General features: G+C 37.6%; 1 protein-coding gene across 2 annotated transcripts in view; it reads right to left on the minus strand.

Moving 5' to 3' along the window:
* Window positions 1-17,335, minus strand: part of ARHGAP15 (Rho GTPase activating protein 15) — a 629,043-nt gene that overhangs the window by 267,314 nt on the left and 344,394 nt on the right. For both annotated transcript variants that reach the window (XM_050751741.1, XM_050751742.1), the window contains exon 9: window positions 1,241-1,363. In XM_050751741.1, the coding sequence (XP_050607698.1) occupies window positions 1,241-1,363 (123 nt within the window). The remainder of the gene's footprint in view (window positions 1-1,240; window positions 1,364-17,335) is intronic.

Consider the following 17,335-nt stretch of genomic DNA (forward strand, 5'->3'; position numbering starts at 1 on the left):
GATTGCACAGTTATAAATTATTTAAATGCTTATCTTTTGAAGTAATGCTGAAAAAATTAAGATCTGCTTTGCCCTCTTCATGAGAAATGATTGCTTATTAAATCGCCTCTCGATTTCTATAAAGATTAGCCAGCCTTTCAGGTTTCCTCTCAGCGTTACGCGTTTCTTTTCACCCAATTTCAAATTCTTTCTTATACTACATTTTCAAAAAGTACACATAAGCTAGAAAATTTGAAAAATACAGAGAATAACGAACTTCATGCGTATGTTTTCTTGTTTTAAAAGAATCTATTTAGCCTTTATATTCTATAAGGTAATTTCCAGTTATAGAAATATACTAATCACTGGTTCTATCTATCCATCCATCCTTTCATCTGACACACTAACAGTGATAACAATAATGAATAATGATCATATTAATAAGCAGAAGGCATTCATAAAATATTTACTTTTGTTTCAGAAACTCTGTTGAATGCTTTACATAGGCTATGTCATTTATTCCTCTCAATGATGTATATAAATATCCCCATTTAACAAATGAGAAAGCTGAGGCACAGAGGAGATCATAACTTGATCAATGTCAAAATGAGTGACTGGCAATCCAATTAGTTTAATGCCAGAGACCATGATTTTCTACTCTGGTGGCAATCATCTATTCTTACAATCATCTATTCTACCCTTTACATATATTTGTAAAACTACCTAGTTATTTCAGTTTGGATTGAGCTTTTGGACTGCCAGCTCTCAATATCCATACATCTTCATGACACTAGTTTGTCTTAGACATTCTTCCTAGCACTAACTTCAGACTATGACTAGGGTGATCAGATAACTTTTTAACCAAATCAGGACATTTCTGATAGTGAAAAGGGCTAGGTTGGTAAGTGTGCTGGTTCATACTTACTAAGTCCCAGGTGTGAACTGGAACCACCCAGGCATAGGAGTACATGGAATCATTCTAACACGCCACTAGGATATCCTTTCTCTGTTCCTAGTGCAGAACATAGGTCCTCTGAGGGCAAAACCAGGTATATAGTTCAATGGCCCCATGATACCTCCTTTATTTTTTCAGGATATGTTTTCTGGACAATTATTTTTCTTCTTTGTTATAGAGTAGAAAATTTAATAAGCAACCTAAGAAGAATAAAATATTCTAATATTCCTTTAGAGCTGATTAGCTATGAACACAGAGGCACATTCATTTATCACAGTTATAGTACAAGTATAAAATGACCTGTACCTTTAATAAGTCCTTTTTCTTGCAGAGTTTTCAGGGAAGGTCTTCGGGTAATAAACTTCTTTAATCTGCTTTTAACTCGATTTTTGTCGCTTGTATCGGAAGCACTATGATGCAGTCTGAACACTGAAGATTTAAAAAAAATCAGAGGCTTTCAGTAAATTTCTCCTTTATGATTATTACTTTATGCAAATCTGACTAGAAAACAGTAGTTATGAAACAACTACCTGAATTAATATCTCGGGCTCTTCTGTCTAGAACAAGCCATGTGAGTAAAATTTGCCCACATGAAAGTATTAGTCCTGTTGCAGCATGAATGTACAATGAGAATGGGATTAGTCCCATATATTCACAATTTATTTTCACTTTCATTTCCTTATATTTAACGTAACCTTTACATGGATAATTCCATGTGTTTATACACAAAATTATGGTCAGAGTAAGGGAAAAATTCATCTAAGCTACAGGAGACAACTCTTTAGCATTGCCGATTTCAATTAAACAGGATTATATACTATCCCTAGCTTATGCAGGCATTTCTGAAGGTCCTGCTTGCTTGAATAACTTTGTCAATCTTCTTTTCTATATTAACCTGAAGTGATTTATTTTTCTGAAGCAGATATTTCTTACTCTCCTTATTGATGTATAATTACTACCAGTTCTAGGTGAAATTCAGAAACATAATTTGCCTCAAACTTTTTCCATGTCTTCATTAGTCCCCTCTCCTCTGCTTCCTATTCTCAGATTTATCTTCAAAGTCAGGTGTGTAAAATTCATTCCTGAACAAATATTTGCTGAATGTCTAATAATCAGGCTCCATGCTAAAGGCTGTGAATTCAGGGATGAATATCATACATAAGGTCCTCCCACCCCAGCCTCCCAAGTAGCTGGGACTACTGGCTACACCTGACTAATTTTTTGGTTTTATTTATTTATTTATTTATTTATTTATTTATTTATTTATTTTTCCTGGTGGAAATGGGATCGCACTTTGTTGCTCAGGCTGGTCTCTAACTCCTGGGCTAAAGTGAGCTGCTCACTTCAGCCTCCCAAAATGCCAGGATTACAGGTGTGAGCCACTGCACCTGGCCCAAGGTGTCTTATTATTAGTTACAGATAGTAATTTGTTGTGCCTGTAGATAAGATACATATCTTAACTGAACGCTCCACTGCCTTCATTCAACTGTTGACATAATGTGAGGGTTTGGGGTACTTTATTAAGTATTCTTTTTAATAAATGTAGACATGCTTCTGAAAATCTATCTGGTCCAGGGAGAGAGAAACCTCCCTATAACTGGCAAAGTAAGGCAATTTTTGCATCCTCCTTTCCCTGCCTTTGACTACAAAGCAGACTCAAACTTGAGTTAGTAAAATGGGGAATTAAAGTGAAGTTCAAGACTGAGAATGACAGAAAAAGAAAAATATCGTGCTCATCTTCTAGCTGGGAGAAGGGTGGAATTTTATTTTTCAATCAAAGTTTGGATCATCACATGAGACTAGGTGCTGTAAATTACTAAACTGAGACAATTCTTGCCACTAGAAAATCTGTAATACTTTATATTACTTTAAAGTATTGCTTCCCAAATTTTGTACTATTGACATATGAGGGTAGACAATTCTTTGTTGTAGAGACTTGTCCTTTGTGTAGCATATGGAACAGCATCCATGGTGTCTACCCACAATATGCCAGCAGCACGCCCTCCTTAATTATGACAATAAAATAAATGTCTCCAGACATTGCCATAGGTCCATGAGGGTGGAAGCTGGGGTACAGAATTACTTCCTGTTGATGATCATTCCCTTAAACTGATTGGAAAAGTTATAGGGTCATCTGAAGTTCTCATTTATCAGTGGAAGGTCTATCCACACACTGAGAAAATGTAAAAGAACTCTGAAAAAAATCTATATATCTATAGCATATGTGTGTGTGTATATATATACACACAATCTCATACATATCTACCATCTATGTATTTGTCATGAGCTATCTATTTTTTAAATGAATTGGTAATAAAAGGTGGACAGCTTCCCAGCTATTGGGCTCTTAAGAATGGACACAGGAGGAGGAACACCACACACCAGGGCCTGTCTGGGGTTGGGGGGAAGGGGAGGGATAGCATTAGGACAAATACCTAATGCATATGGGACTTAAAACCTACAGGCTTGATAGGTGCAGCAAACCACCATGGCACATGTATACCTATGTAACAAACCTGCACACTCTGCACATGTATCCTGGAACTTAAAATTAAAAAAAAAAATTAAAGTAAATTTTAAAAAATTGGTTCTATAGGTGTGAGAGTTAACAGATGCCCTCAGCTCTCAGGGCAATTCAGGGAGGACCAAAACAGCCCGAGTCCTTGCGGTGGTTGTACTGTATATTCTTTGGCTATAAGCAGTTTCCACCGGTGTGTTATGCAAGTATGATTGTCTCTGTGTAGCTCAATAGTTTGAAAAGCACCGCTTTAGATTTGTGCTGTCCAAAGTATTAGCCACTAGTCAGTTGGGGCTATTGAACACGTGACATGCAGCTTGAGCCATTGGTTGAAATGATAATTTTTACATGTTTTCAGCTAAATAAAATATCTTGCTATTATTTAAATAGTTTCTTTTTACTTCTTAAAATGTGGCTACTAGAAGATTTTACATTACACACGTTTCATGTTGGACAGTGCTGGAAGATAAAAAATAAACACAAATTGACCAACTTCTGTATACATGGCAGTGCTGGGTTTAACTGTTGTAGATAAAATATATATGGCCTGTGTAATTATTTATTTTTTACTTATTTTAATTTAATTAAATTAATTAATTAATTAATTTTTAGATGGAGTCTCGCTCTGTCGCCCAGGCTGGAGTGCAGTGGCCGGATCTCAGCTCACTGCAAGCTCCGCCTCTCGGGTTCACGCCATTCTCCTGCCTCAGCCTCCCGAGTAGCTGGGACTACAGGCGCCCACAACCTCGCCCGGCTAGTTTTTTGTACTTTTTAGTAGAGATGGGGTTTCATCGTGTTAGCCAGGATGGTCTCGATCTCCTGACCTCCTGATCCGCCCGTCTTGGCCTCCCAAAGTGCTGGGATTACAGGCTTGAGCCACCGCGGCCGGCCTTATTTTATTTTTATTATTTATTTACTTTTGAGACAATCGTTTCCCTCTGTCGCCTGGGCTGGATTGCAATTGCACGATCTTAGCTCACTGCAACCTCCGCTTCCCAGATTGAAGTGATTCTCATGCCTCAGTCTCCCGAGTAGCTGGGATTACAGGCATGAGCCACTATGCCTGGCTACTTTTTAGTTTTTTTTTTTTTTTTTTTTTTTTTTTTTTTTTGAGACGGAGTCTCGCCCTGTTGCCCAGACTGGAGTGCAGTGGTGTGATCTCAGCTCACTGCAACCTTCGCCTCCCGGGTTTTAGCAATTCTCATGCATCAGCCTCCTGAGTAGCTGGGACTACGGGTGAGCACCACCATGCCCAGCTAATTTTTGTATTTTTAGTAGAAATGGGGTTTCACTATGTTGGCCAGGCTGGTCTCGAACTCCTGACCTCAAGTGATCCACCCCACTCCCAGCCTCCCAAAGTGCTGGAATTACAGGTGTGAGCTACCGCGCCTGGCCTAAGTTTTGTATTTTTAATAGATGTGGGGTTTCACCATGTTGGCCAGGATGGTCTTGAACTCCTGTTCTCAAGTGATCCTCCTGCCTCATCCTCCCAAAGTGCTAGAATTACAGGTGTGAGCCGCCACGGCCACCTGACTGGCCTGTGTAATTATAATGCAGCACAGTAAGGAGTCAAATGGAAATGTACATGTACGAGACTAGAGGATCTAAGAGGAGGGATCGACCTCAGGTCATTTTGGAGAAATAACAAGTTGTCCTGAAAACCCAAGTAAACAAAAATTGCTTTTACAAGACCATGAATATCAGCCATTAACGAATTCAAAATCGTATAGTTGGAAGAGTCATTATGAGCATCTTAACAAAGTGTGTTTGTGTGCTATCCTATCAACTTTCCTTCTAGGTCTAGTCATTGCAGTGACCACCAGTCATGTATGATCTGCTTCAACTGACAGCTGTAGTCAAAGTCCCACAGGTCTGGGTTCTAGCGTTGGAGGCTGAAGAAACACTTAACATCCTTCAGAATAACTCTGCCTCTGGGTAATTTAGGTTTCAAGTCCATCTTTGGAATGACACAGAATAATCAATCTAAGTTTTCACAGGTTACGAAAGTAGTATTTTCTATTTCTGGTCTCACCTCAAAAACCTTGCATTTCCCATGACAGAATGCCAAGAAATGCAGGGCCAAGCAAGTTTTTTTTTTTTCTTCCATTTGGAACTAGTAAAAATGATGCCATTAGAAAGTACTTTGCAAATTAAAATATACACACACGATGTATAAATGCTAGATTATGAAAATAATTATGGTGTGAGTTATATCTTTTTGAAATTCCCCTAGGTATTCTGGTGATAGTATTCTTAATTAGAGAGATATATATGTATATTATATTGTCTTCAATACCACCATCTGGCTCCACATGTGAGAAGTGTGTGTAAGGTGCATTGGTTTTTCAAAGAAAATGAAAATATGTTTTTAACTGCTTTATCTTGTTTCCTTCTCATACATACTGAGAAACTAGCAGAGTCTTGGATATGATTAGACAGTTTTTAACGTAGCCAAACTCTCCAAAGTTGCCTCTAATGATTACTTTCCTGGAGACAGACTAGAGCATCAACTTCCATTTCCTGATGCCATAAATAATTGTCCTCAGATGACAAGTCAAATTACAAGGCCTGTGCCATCATTCATTCCACTCATTTTGTGCTAAGAAGAGTTATGCAGAAGTTGAAGTCAATAGATGACTATAATATATAGCATACTTTTTATTAACCAAATAACTTGAAAGCACTATAAATACAAAATAAAAATGGTAAGAAGTGCATGGATATAAAGCAAGGTCCATCACTGGGACCCTGTAAACAGCAGTAAAAGTCTTTGAATATTGTGGTTTACAAGTCTGATTTTAACAGCCAAACTTATAAAACAGTTTACGCTTTTCTGTTGTCAAGGGAGAAAAACTTGCCAAATTGTTCATTTTAAGTAAATACAACATAACCAATTAAGGAAAGCAAAATTTAAACACATGCCTATGATAATCAGGACATAGTTTGCTTCTGATTTCACTACTGATTTTAACAGAACAGTGTTCCTTCCATTTTCCCACAGCACCCAAGTGACCCCACACATACTTTTAGAAACTTGTAATCACACAGTGCAAATAAAAGGACACTTTACTGGAAAATACACAGTGTGGTACAATAATCCATCATTTATGAAAAATAGAATTCAGCCTTTTCTTTTCCCTCAGAGATTCAACTACTTTTTGAGGGTGAAGCTTCCTGCAGTTTAAAGATTTATGTTAAGTCAACGAGTAGGTTTTTTCCATTCCCACTTTAAGTTTTTATTCGAAAATAAAAAGAGCCAAAAGAGATATGGGTTTAAACTCTAAAACATTTAATCTGATTTGCATAAGAGACTAGAGCAATCACTCTTAATCCTAGGTATTTTTACCTCCATAAACATTAACCTTAACCCAAAATGTACTAGCTTTCTAGATATTCTAGAATTTACTTCTATTTCCTATATGTTTTCCTCTGATTTTTCCATTGGTGATCTTTTCTTTCAAGCCTGAACAAATAGAATGTTTTTCAAAGACTGAGAATTTTCAGTAACAATAGGCAATTTAAATCTCAACACACAGGCCAAAGGCATTAGCTTTAAATACCATTCTTAAGCAGTTGAGAGACTTAATTGGTACTAAAACTGCTCTGACCAGAGGGGAGTTAGAATTCTGGACTTTCTAAGATGTTAGGATAGTGGGCTTTCTAAGATCATATTCAGTTAACAGTATTACATATGAGAATAGGCATTAACCCAACACAAGTTTTATACCTGACACAGCTATTATGATATTAAAAAGCACCTCCAGAGCTACAAATGCTTATTGTAATGGGTGCCCTTAGTATATTTATTTTCTCACTCTAGTAACAGGAAGGGGAAACAACGCCCTTTGGATGGACGATGAACATCTACTCCCATTTAGGGCATGGGAACCACAAAAGAAAACCCCCGAATCTTCCAGAATTCAACGGTTTGGATAATATGATCCAAAATTGTGCATCTGCCAGAACATCTCTTTCTGGGGACCTTATTTTGAAATACCTTCTTTTCCTGCCAAACTGCTGTTCTCGTGGTATTCCCATGTTACAATTGCATGTTGTTATTATTATTATTTTTTGAAATTTGGAAATGCTGGGACAGCCAACATTTCAGAAATGTTGCTAAAGGAAAGCGTAATCATTATCCTTCAGAAAAGCTATCACAAACAGCTTTCTAGGCTACTTGTTCTCACTGTATTGGTGAGGTTTGACATTGGGATCAACATCGGTGTAGGTAGATAGTTTTGTTAGCAGCTAAGAGCTCTAAACATTTCAATTCAATTCCAAAAGGACCTCAAGGGCAAAGCTGGCAACAGTAGCTTTAGTGCCATCATCTTACCATACTGCAGTATTCAGAGCAGGAAATCAAAGAAAAAATAATGACAAAATAAGGTTATGTCAGGCTCTTAATCCCTAGAGGTTCCAAAACTCTTCTCACACCATCACAGGGATTATATAACAAAGTACTGAATTATCTCCACTCACATTTTCCAACACAAACTTCTTGTATTGGAATTACCCTGCTTAACTACTTTCCAAATTACATAAATAAGAGCACCTTATCCCAAATTGATTGAAAAAAGAAATCAAGTTTATTACATTTATTTCCAGCCTCCTGTTGATTCCTTTCCAGGGCATTCACACTTGTGCTAATTCATGGGGCTGTAATAAATACTGCTTTGCCTTCTCCAGCCTGTGGTTTTAGAGCTCCCAGAACTTTGCACATAACTCCCTGTGTCAGAGTGGGCAGAAAGGGTAAGTTTGGGCTTAATGTACTGTTGGTCATTTAATATCTCTTTTTTTCACTTGCTCAGTGTAAATAGAAGTCATAATTTCAAACCCCAACTTGCAGCCTGAGAAACTAAGTTATTGAAACTTTAAGTGACTTGCTCAAAACACAAATCATGATTAAATCTGGAAATAACTGAAAGAGGGAATGCTGGGCATTTTAACTGCAGTGCTTGGTTTTAACCACTTACTTGCCACTTAGACATTGTGGAAATACAAAATAGACAATTAGATCCATAACAGAAGGGTGTGTATACATCATCTATTCAATGATTAATATTCATGCTATCTACCCATTTAAGGAGAAGTAAAAAATCATACAATGAAAATGTTTACTTTTAGACTGCATCATCAACTTTAAATAGTTAAATCTAACCACATTTTTATATTTTTGATATCAGTCAACAGCTGGCAATCTACTGTCATTCAGTCATAGGAAAATTTCATGGCTACTTTTCTCAGGAATATATGTATCCATGTCTTCTACTTCTAATGCATTTGTCTATGATGTAAATTCTTGTCTTTTCATGTATAGACTTAATTTTTTTATTTTGCTCATAACACATCTTAGGTGTATCTACATTGATAACGTATTTCTATAGTGGAAGGCAGGGTGTTTTGTTTAAACTCTTTTCGTTATAGCATTTAGCATAGCTTTGGGTTTCATAGTGAGTACTTTTAATGGTAGTAATGATGATTGATGATAACTTCAATCCCATACTGCAAATATTAAGTACACCATCACAATGTTTAATTTCCCTTCCACTATAGATTTATCTGGTTTCTTTTTATAAGCCAGAGTTTAATGACTTTCGTGTGTGTGTGTGTGTCACAGGTTATGAAAATACTACATTTTCAGAAAAACAATAAAAAGAGAGAAAATATACCTAAACAGCAAAGCCTATCTTGTATGTAGAGAAACACAATGACTTTTTTTTTTCCTGAAACAGAATGAGATACAGTGTAAAATGTAAAGATTCAGATCATTTAGACATTCTTCTATTGACTATATATTTTAACTTGGCTTCTTATGACTTGATATAGTGTCAGTAAAACTTTGTCACTTGAGAGCTGTTCAGAACTTTGATAAATTTGCTAATAAAGTAAGTGGTTATTGAGCTAAGGCAGTAGCTGATTTTGAAAGCTGAATTACTAAAAAAAAAAAAAAAAAAAAAAAAAAGAAGAAGAAAATAACATAGGGCATCAATCCACACAAAGGGCACTGTGAAGCAGAAATATGTTTTCCATGAGGAAGGATTGTATATTAAATACAGGAATACGGGTTCTCTTCTAGTGATGGAAAACAGGCCACAGCCAAATCAAATGAGAAGAGCCTTAAATATAAATGTGAACATCAGTCCATAAAAGGGAAAAAAAACCCAAAATCAGAAGACTTGTAGGCTTGGTAATTCCACCAGAGAGGTAATAGCCTCTGCCTTCTAGGAAATTAACACTTAGATTTCTGCAAAAAAGTAAGTCAAGTTGGAGAATAAAATACATGCATATATAAGAGTATTGGATATTTTAGTACGGATATACGGACTCAGATTCTGAACCATCATTAGCAGTATTTCAGTTGGGTGACATTTAAATATTCTCTCCATGTATACATACATAGTAAGAGCTACCACTGTATATCATATGTGTGTATGTTTGCACATTTGTGAAAATGCCTGTAAAGATACATTCTCAGCAGGTATAGAGGGGAGTAACATATAGTAACTTTGAGGCTTCTTTTTTAAATCTCTAAATTCCTGGCCTTGTGTGTGTTACAATGTATTCTTAGTAAATAATATGCTATAATGTATACTTAATTTTCTAAACAAAATTTTCAGCCAGGACAGAAAAACATATATGACGAGTCCAGGTAGTTTGAGAAATGTCTGAAAACCAAATTATCAATAGTTAAGAAGTGGGAAAATGTTTCTTAGATTATAAGTTATATATAATTCTTCTAAAATAGTCTTAATTTCTACTTTCGCTAGACAATTGGATTATTCTAATGTCATATTTATTAATGACTACTATTTTGAAGTTATTTACTATATCATAAGGAATTTACTAAGCACATTAGATCTCATTTAATCCTTATCAATATGGTAGGTTCCATTATTATCCATTTTACCAATTAGAAATCTGAGGTTCAGAGAAGTTAAGCCATGTAGCAAATCAGTGGCAGAGCCAGAACTCAGGTGGTATCTGATTCCTGCCCTAAGGCCTGCCTGTCCATCTGTGTGGCAATACTGTCAGTGTGTGTAAGGACATAGAGAGATGGTAATGTCCCCCACCCCCTTGCCTTACCATACTCAAGTACTTGCAACCTAAGGTCTTAAATCATCTTCTTTACATGAACTGATTACTGAAACTATCCATGTGGTATGTATTATCGTAGGGCTGAGAGGGAAAAAGAGTCATCTTAGATGAGATGAGTGAATCATGGGACAGCAGTGGAGCTGGTGGCTGAATACTCTCTGGATTGCCAATGAGAACAGTTGAAAAACATATCTGCGTAGGACAGAACTGTAACCACCATGGACATGAATTGAGTTCTGCCACAAGGATGCATACTGGGCAGAAGGCAAATCACTCACCATGCTCCAGATTGCTCTATGCAGCAAGACAACCATGAACACAGGAGAGATGTAGGTGGGAACTGGGGGTTCCTTTCAGGCAGAAATAGCTAGCAACCTAGCTGTGTCTTTCCATTTTACCCCTGCCCTCACACAATCTTTTTCAGACTCACACTTAGCCCACAACAGTGTAAGTGAACATATTCACTTCTGCAAACTCCTTAGTTCTTCTCTCACCCAAACTGGGAAATCCCATTCTTCTCTATGCCTATCCCCAGAGCTCAGAGGCTTGTTTTGTTCCTGGTTGCTTCACAGGAACTGAGTGTAAGAATTCAGGATCAGGACTTGAGGAAAAGCAGATAAGAACCATTGATACGCTTCCTTCCAATTGCTAGTGCCTTGCCTTGCCCTTCTCTTCCCTTTTACTCCTCTCCTCTCCTCTCCTCTCCTCTCCTCTCCTCTCCTCTCCTCTCCTTTCCTTTCCTTCTTTCTTGTGTGTTCCTTTCTCTCCTACCCATTCTTTGTCTTTTGAATAATATAGGCTTTGGATTTTGAATTCCAACTCTGTCACTTAACGTTGTATCTTATTCAAGCTACGTTAGTTTTTTGTGCCTCTATTATATCATCTGTTAGATGGGGATAATAATGTCTATGGCAAGGATTTTTGTGTATGTTAAATGCTCTGATATAGGAAGAACATCCAGCTCCATGTCTAAGGTATAATACAGATGTGGTTAACAGAAGCAATTATTATTAATCTTAATAGATTAATATTAATGATTAAAATAGGATTAATAATTAAAATATGATAGGCATCCTGCATCATCATCAACTCTGTAATAATCAGTAAGTTTACACAACAGGTGTATAAAAAGGACCCTTCTCAGCCTCCACCCCACTGTCTCCCACTTTTTCAACATTTACTGAGCATTCACTATGCATCTGTTATTATTAGATTAGACCCTTAGCTGCTGTATGTGTGTGTGTGTGTATGAGAGTGTGTGTGTGTGTGTGTGTGCGCGTGAGCGTGTGTGTGTGTGTGAATGATTTGGCTCTCATTAAAAAAAATGCTTGTATACTTTCCCAAGAGTTACCTGTGATTAATTTCTGCCAGGTAGAGTGTATTTCAAGACTTTGAACATGTGTTAAAATCATTGGGTTTTGAAGAACTATCCATTAACGACTTTCTGAACTGTGACAATGGATATTGACAGGGCTTGTCAGACTAAACCACTATTGATTGGTTCACATCATGTGTATAGCAAAACCAATTTCTTTCAAGTGCTTCTTCCTAACTGAAATACATTATTGCAGCCTTCCTCTCTGTTTATTATAACACCCAAGCTCATCGCATGTAACACATCCAGCAAAAAGGTTTCACAATGAAGCAGCAAACAGCAACACAGAAAGGAGTGAAAGTACTTAGCAATCCAAATACTCTTGTACTGTAAGTTGCTATTTGTTTGCAAAATATTGATTCCTTGCAGAATCTTTGTTTTTATTTTATAATCCTCTTGAATAAGGAAAGATCATGGACTAACAGAGCTTTGCTATTGTTTAATGACCCCGTGACTCTCATGGTTTCTACTCCTGAAAGAAACTATTTGAAGTATTGTGTGTATGTTTAAGTTGTGGGAAAGAAAGTGTTTATGTTGGGTCAGTGCTCTCCTACCCATAAACACATACAGCTCCACACACACAAATACATAGGGTTGAGTCTTTTCCCAAACCTTAGAATGTTTTCTTCATTGTGCGACTTAAGCCAACTTTGGGCATATGCTACATATTGTACAGTTTTGTTATTAATTTGAATTTGCATTGTGCCTTTCTTCCCAAGGGGACACATTTCTTACCGAAACAGTACTCTTACATAACAAAGAGCATTCTCACAATACCCCCATGAGTAGGAAGAATTCCAGATTTATTTTGTTTTACTTGAAAATATTATTATTAAACCCGTTTCAAAGAAGTCCTTTCCACAAGTACTAGGGGATCATACCTCAGGCTTCTTGGAGTGTTTCAGAAGGACCCCAGAGCCCAAAGAACCTTCAGCAATAGTTTTTATCCTTTAAGAAGCCCCAAGTTTGCTGTATACAAGTGCCTGGAAAAAGCAGAGTATTCCTAAATTCTGAGGGTAATTCTCAGGGTATTCCTGAAATTGGCACCCCTCTAAAAATGATTTTTTTCTAGCTCACATGAGTCACTTTTGATAAAAACAGGGCAGACTCTTGGTTAACTCCACCAATGCTTTAATTAAATCTGATGTGCTGCTGCCAGTTTCTCTCCCATTCTGAGCATGCCTTGCAATTTAAAGAAAAATAAATTGCTTAGGGGGCTGGCAAATGCGATCGAGAAAAATGTATCATCCTTCAAAGCCCCTCTGAAACTGCAGAGTTCCAAGTTTACTTGAACGTTCTAGACAATGATTTCTTCTGAAATAAGGATTGAGTCTTGTCTCTAGCTCCAAGCTATGGCCCAGGAGGATGGCTGCTCTGGGCACCCTGGGCTACGCCCTTCCTCTGGCTTCACCCCTTTGCATGGCCTTCTTACCCTCACATTCCCCAGCTGTAAGACAAGTTCCTGGCTTGGGGCCCATGCTTTTGGCACCCTCTGTAGGGCGCACTGTGTCTTGAGGAACAGTTGGTTGTCAGAGTGGTAGCCTCCCTTGCCTTTTTCGGGACATCAAATATTAGGAAATGTCAGGCCAGAGTCAGTGAGTCTCTCACAGAATAGTTTTGTTGGGACAGAACCCTCTATTAAAAGCATCATTTTGACTTAAGATTCAAGCTATTTGCTCCAAAATGTGCGTGCAAAGCACTGACGCCCTCCCCCACAGGAAGTGTATTGAAAATGCAAGGGGTGCTCTGAGCAGATTTGAGGACACAGTATGTCGTCTACGGCTAAGTGATCAGGGATAGTGGGGCGGTTTGTCCTCACAAATGCTGACAGACAGCTGCAGTTTGCAGCTGGCAGGGAGCTTATGCTCACTAAACAAAGATCTAGCTGGAGCCCGGTGAATACTTGGCTCTATTGCAATAATCATAATTCATAACATACATTTCTAAAGAAGGAGAGAAAACTAGGAAAAGCCCCACAAAGATCCACATCATTCTGACACTTGATGTGGTCTGGATATAGGTTGTTTTATGTGTTGTCCATTTTGAAATCCCTCTGGGGTTCTGCATGGTGACAGTGGTCACCATGTGTGAGACAAATGGAACTACTTTCTGCTTCCAGCCACCCTTTCGGATTAACTCTTCCTTTCATTAAAAAATGGTGATAGGAGATTTACTTACTGCCAAACTCCAGTGTTATCCCAAATATTTTACTTCTTTCTTAAATGAGTTAATTGTAATCAAATTGCCAAGCTTTTTCTGTTGTTGACCGTTAGATAACCCCATTCTTGGGCACAGTTCATGTTGGAGTCTCAGAAACATGAAATATTAAATCTGGAGGGAACTTGAGAGAGCGTACAGTGAATGAGCCTAGCTTTTCAGATGAAGAAAAAGATGCCCAAATTGTTTAAGTCATTTGGTTAAGGCCACGCAGTAAGAAATAGAGTAAAGGTTCAATCCAAATTTCTTAATCACTATTTCTGGTTTTCTGTCAGCACCTCTCTATGCCTCTCTAATCTCACATTTAATTTTAGAGAAACACTGTTCCTAAATCCAGAAGAATGTTCCAGAGCAGACAGTTCTATTGCTTGAGGTGCCCACTACTGGCCCAGTTCTTCCAGTAACCAGGAATTTCAGATTTGAATCTAAATGCAATAATTGCCATCAATTAATTTTGTTTTATCCTACATTTTTTAGAATTGGGCAGTTTTGAATATAATATGGAAATATATTTAAATTTGTATGCATAATTATGAATAACCTGAAAAATATATGCCCCAAGAGTCGGGGGTGATTACAGTAGCCTTCCTTTTGACATGTAACAATGCTAAGTGTTTTGCTTTTATCCGTTTCTCTAACTTTTGGTAACCTGAAATCTGTAATAGATTATTATTTGGGGTTTTGAGTCTTCCTTTTCCCTGGGGGAAGAGGATTTTGTTGCTGAATGCCAGGACACCCCTACAGATGCAGATGTCACTGAGAAGAGTGCCTGCTGGATATACTTTCCATGTGTTTCAGCCTAAGCTAGGAGGGAATATAGAGGATTGAGCTACGGATGAGAAAATGCATTTCGCCAAATTCCAACCCCTCTGAAACTTGAACTTTTGGACTATTGAACAGGCTGAGATTTTGGTCTTCTTCAGGCTTGTTTACTCTTGACAAAATGGAACTTCTGGTATTGGAAAAGAAATGTCTTTGGGTTTTAAAGGCCTCCAAAAGCTTCTTGAGACATTAAGTACCTCTTACATAAAATAACACAGTGATGATTTAAGACCGGAGAAATTGGAAATGCACAGATTAAATGACCTTTAAAATACACATAGGTTTAAAATCGAAAGGAAAATGCACTTAGCAAAAAAACATTTGGGATTTATTTCTAAAATATGGCTGGAAACATTAAGCAAACTCAAAATGAGGCAGTGCGCACACATCCTCATTTTGACTTAAAGATCTACTTTAAATAACACAACAGATGTAGTCATCAGCATTTATTCCAACAGGGACACTGTGAATGGTGAGAAAGACATGGTAAGACATGGGTAATAACAAGAACTACTGTCATTGTTGTCCCTTAATCCTCCAAACTGTCAAAGCAGAACCAAGAGTAAAAGAGAAATATTCTGGCAGGATCTGACTCCCTCCCCATTTTTGTCAAGCGGTTCAGTTAGGAAATATCCACCAGGAAATATTTCCTTCAATTAGTCATCAGAAAGAAAGTTTAGCTGTTTGCACTCTGGTACAACAGAAAAAAGAAAAGGCCACCTGTGAACCTTAGTGTGAAAACATGAACAGGTGCTGGGGAATGCAATGGCTAAGGAAAGCAGAGGGGGACAGAAACATGGAGCATGGGGGGGCCCTTACAAAGGAAAATGGAAATTTATTGCTCCATTGCTAGTGAATGGCCAACCGAGAATTTCTCTGGGTCATGTGATGGTTTGACAAAAATATTTTCTTTCTCATTTCATGGCCACAAGAAATAAACTACTGTTGGAATGCAAACTGGAGGTGAGGCTGAAGGTAGGATGAGGTGGGTCTTCATGTTCTAGTTTGGAGTTTAATGGTGGTTCCTACACTGTCATCAAGCTTAGTATGTAGTGGTGACCAATAAAAATGTTTAATAATTGAATAGTATTATCAGAGCAAGATGTGTGGTGGGAAGCACACAGGCTTGTGCATTAAGCAATCTAATTTTGAGTTCTGGGCCTACCAGTTAGCAAGTGTGTGACTTAACTTCCCCAGACCCCAGTCTCCTCATCTGTATAATAAGGATAAAAAGATCTTGGTGCCATGTGGCAAGGATTAAATATTATGATGTATAATATCAGAGTGCTTTATAAATACTCAAGTAGATTACAATCCTCTCCTCCCTTCCTCCTCCTCTTAATCATCCCCTCCATCATCATAATTTACAGCTTTCACTAGATTAGCTGAAAAGTGAGTTAAATAGAGATAGTCCTTAGGCTTTGGGAGCTAACAATTAAACCTCACAATACTGATGTGTCTAAACAGAAAGAAGATATGAATAATTTAAGAAACCTGGAATAAGTATATAAAAATTAAATTAAGCTTATATTAATATTAGCTCTCATTAAAGAGCCATGTTCATATTGAATAGGAAGACCCTAGGAATCGACTGTTGAGACAGTACATTTTCTCACACTTTTAATGCATTGCATACCCAATTCTCCAACTGCATGAATGTTTATTAATTGCAACTTGATAGCAATAAATGTAGTGGCAGTATAAATCTCCCTGGTGAATGCACGGTGTGGGTTACTACTACTGCTTCTGCAAATAATAATAATTTTAAAAATATATATAGAAATCTTTTCTTTTATACAGCTTAATTCAAAATTTATGTCCTGTGTCTGCCCAAACAGAAATGCAGGAGGTCTGATTTGATAAATGTGGAACACTGTTACCTTATATAGTGATAATAATGATCAGAATTGCAACATATGTATATCCCATGCCATGCAGCCTTAGGACACACAATTGTGTGCTTTGATAATCATGGCTAAAACATCTTTTACATATTAAAAAAATGTTAACACTTAACATTTGATTAATTGCAGATGGAATGTCAGTTCTGGGGAGAATCTAAAGTTCTAAGGAAGTATGGTGGGGGGGTAACGGAGAAGGTTAGTGGCAGGAGACCCTTTGCTTTGCTTCTGCAGGCCATAGGGTCATTTCCATCACTTTTCAGATAGATTAGCTCTGAGCAGCAGAGTAAAAGATGGGTCCTCAAAATGAGTGTCTCCTGGGTAAGCATCCAAACCTGTAGATGGAGGTGATTGGTTACACTTCTTGTCAGTCATTCATCCTACTCCAAATAGGTTGGCCTTCCTGCTCTTTCTTGAGCACATCCTGCCTCAGGTCCTTTGCACATGCTTCTTCCTCTGACCTGAACATTCTT

This window comes from Macaca thibetana, chromosome 12, assembly GCF_024542745.1.
Source record: "Macaca thibetana thibetana isolate TM-01 chromosome 12, ASM2454274v1, whole genome shotgun sequence".
Lineage (NCBI taxonomy): Eukaryota > Metazoa > Chordata > Mammalia > Primates > Cercopithecidae > Macaca > Macaca thibetana.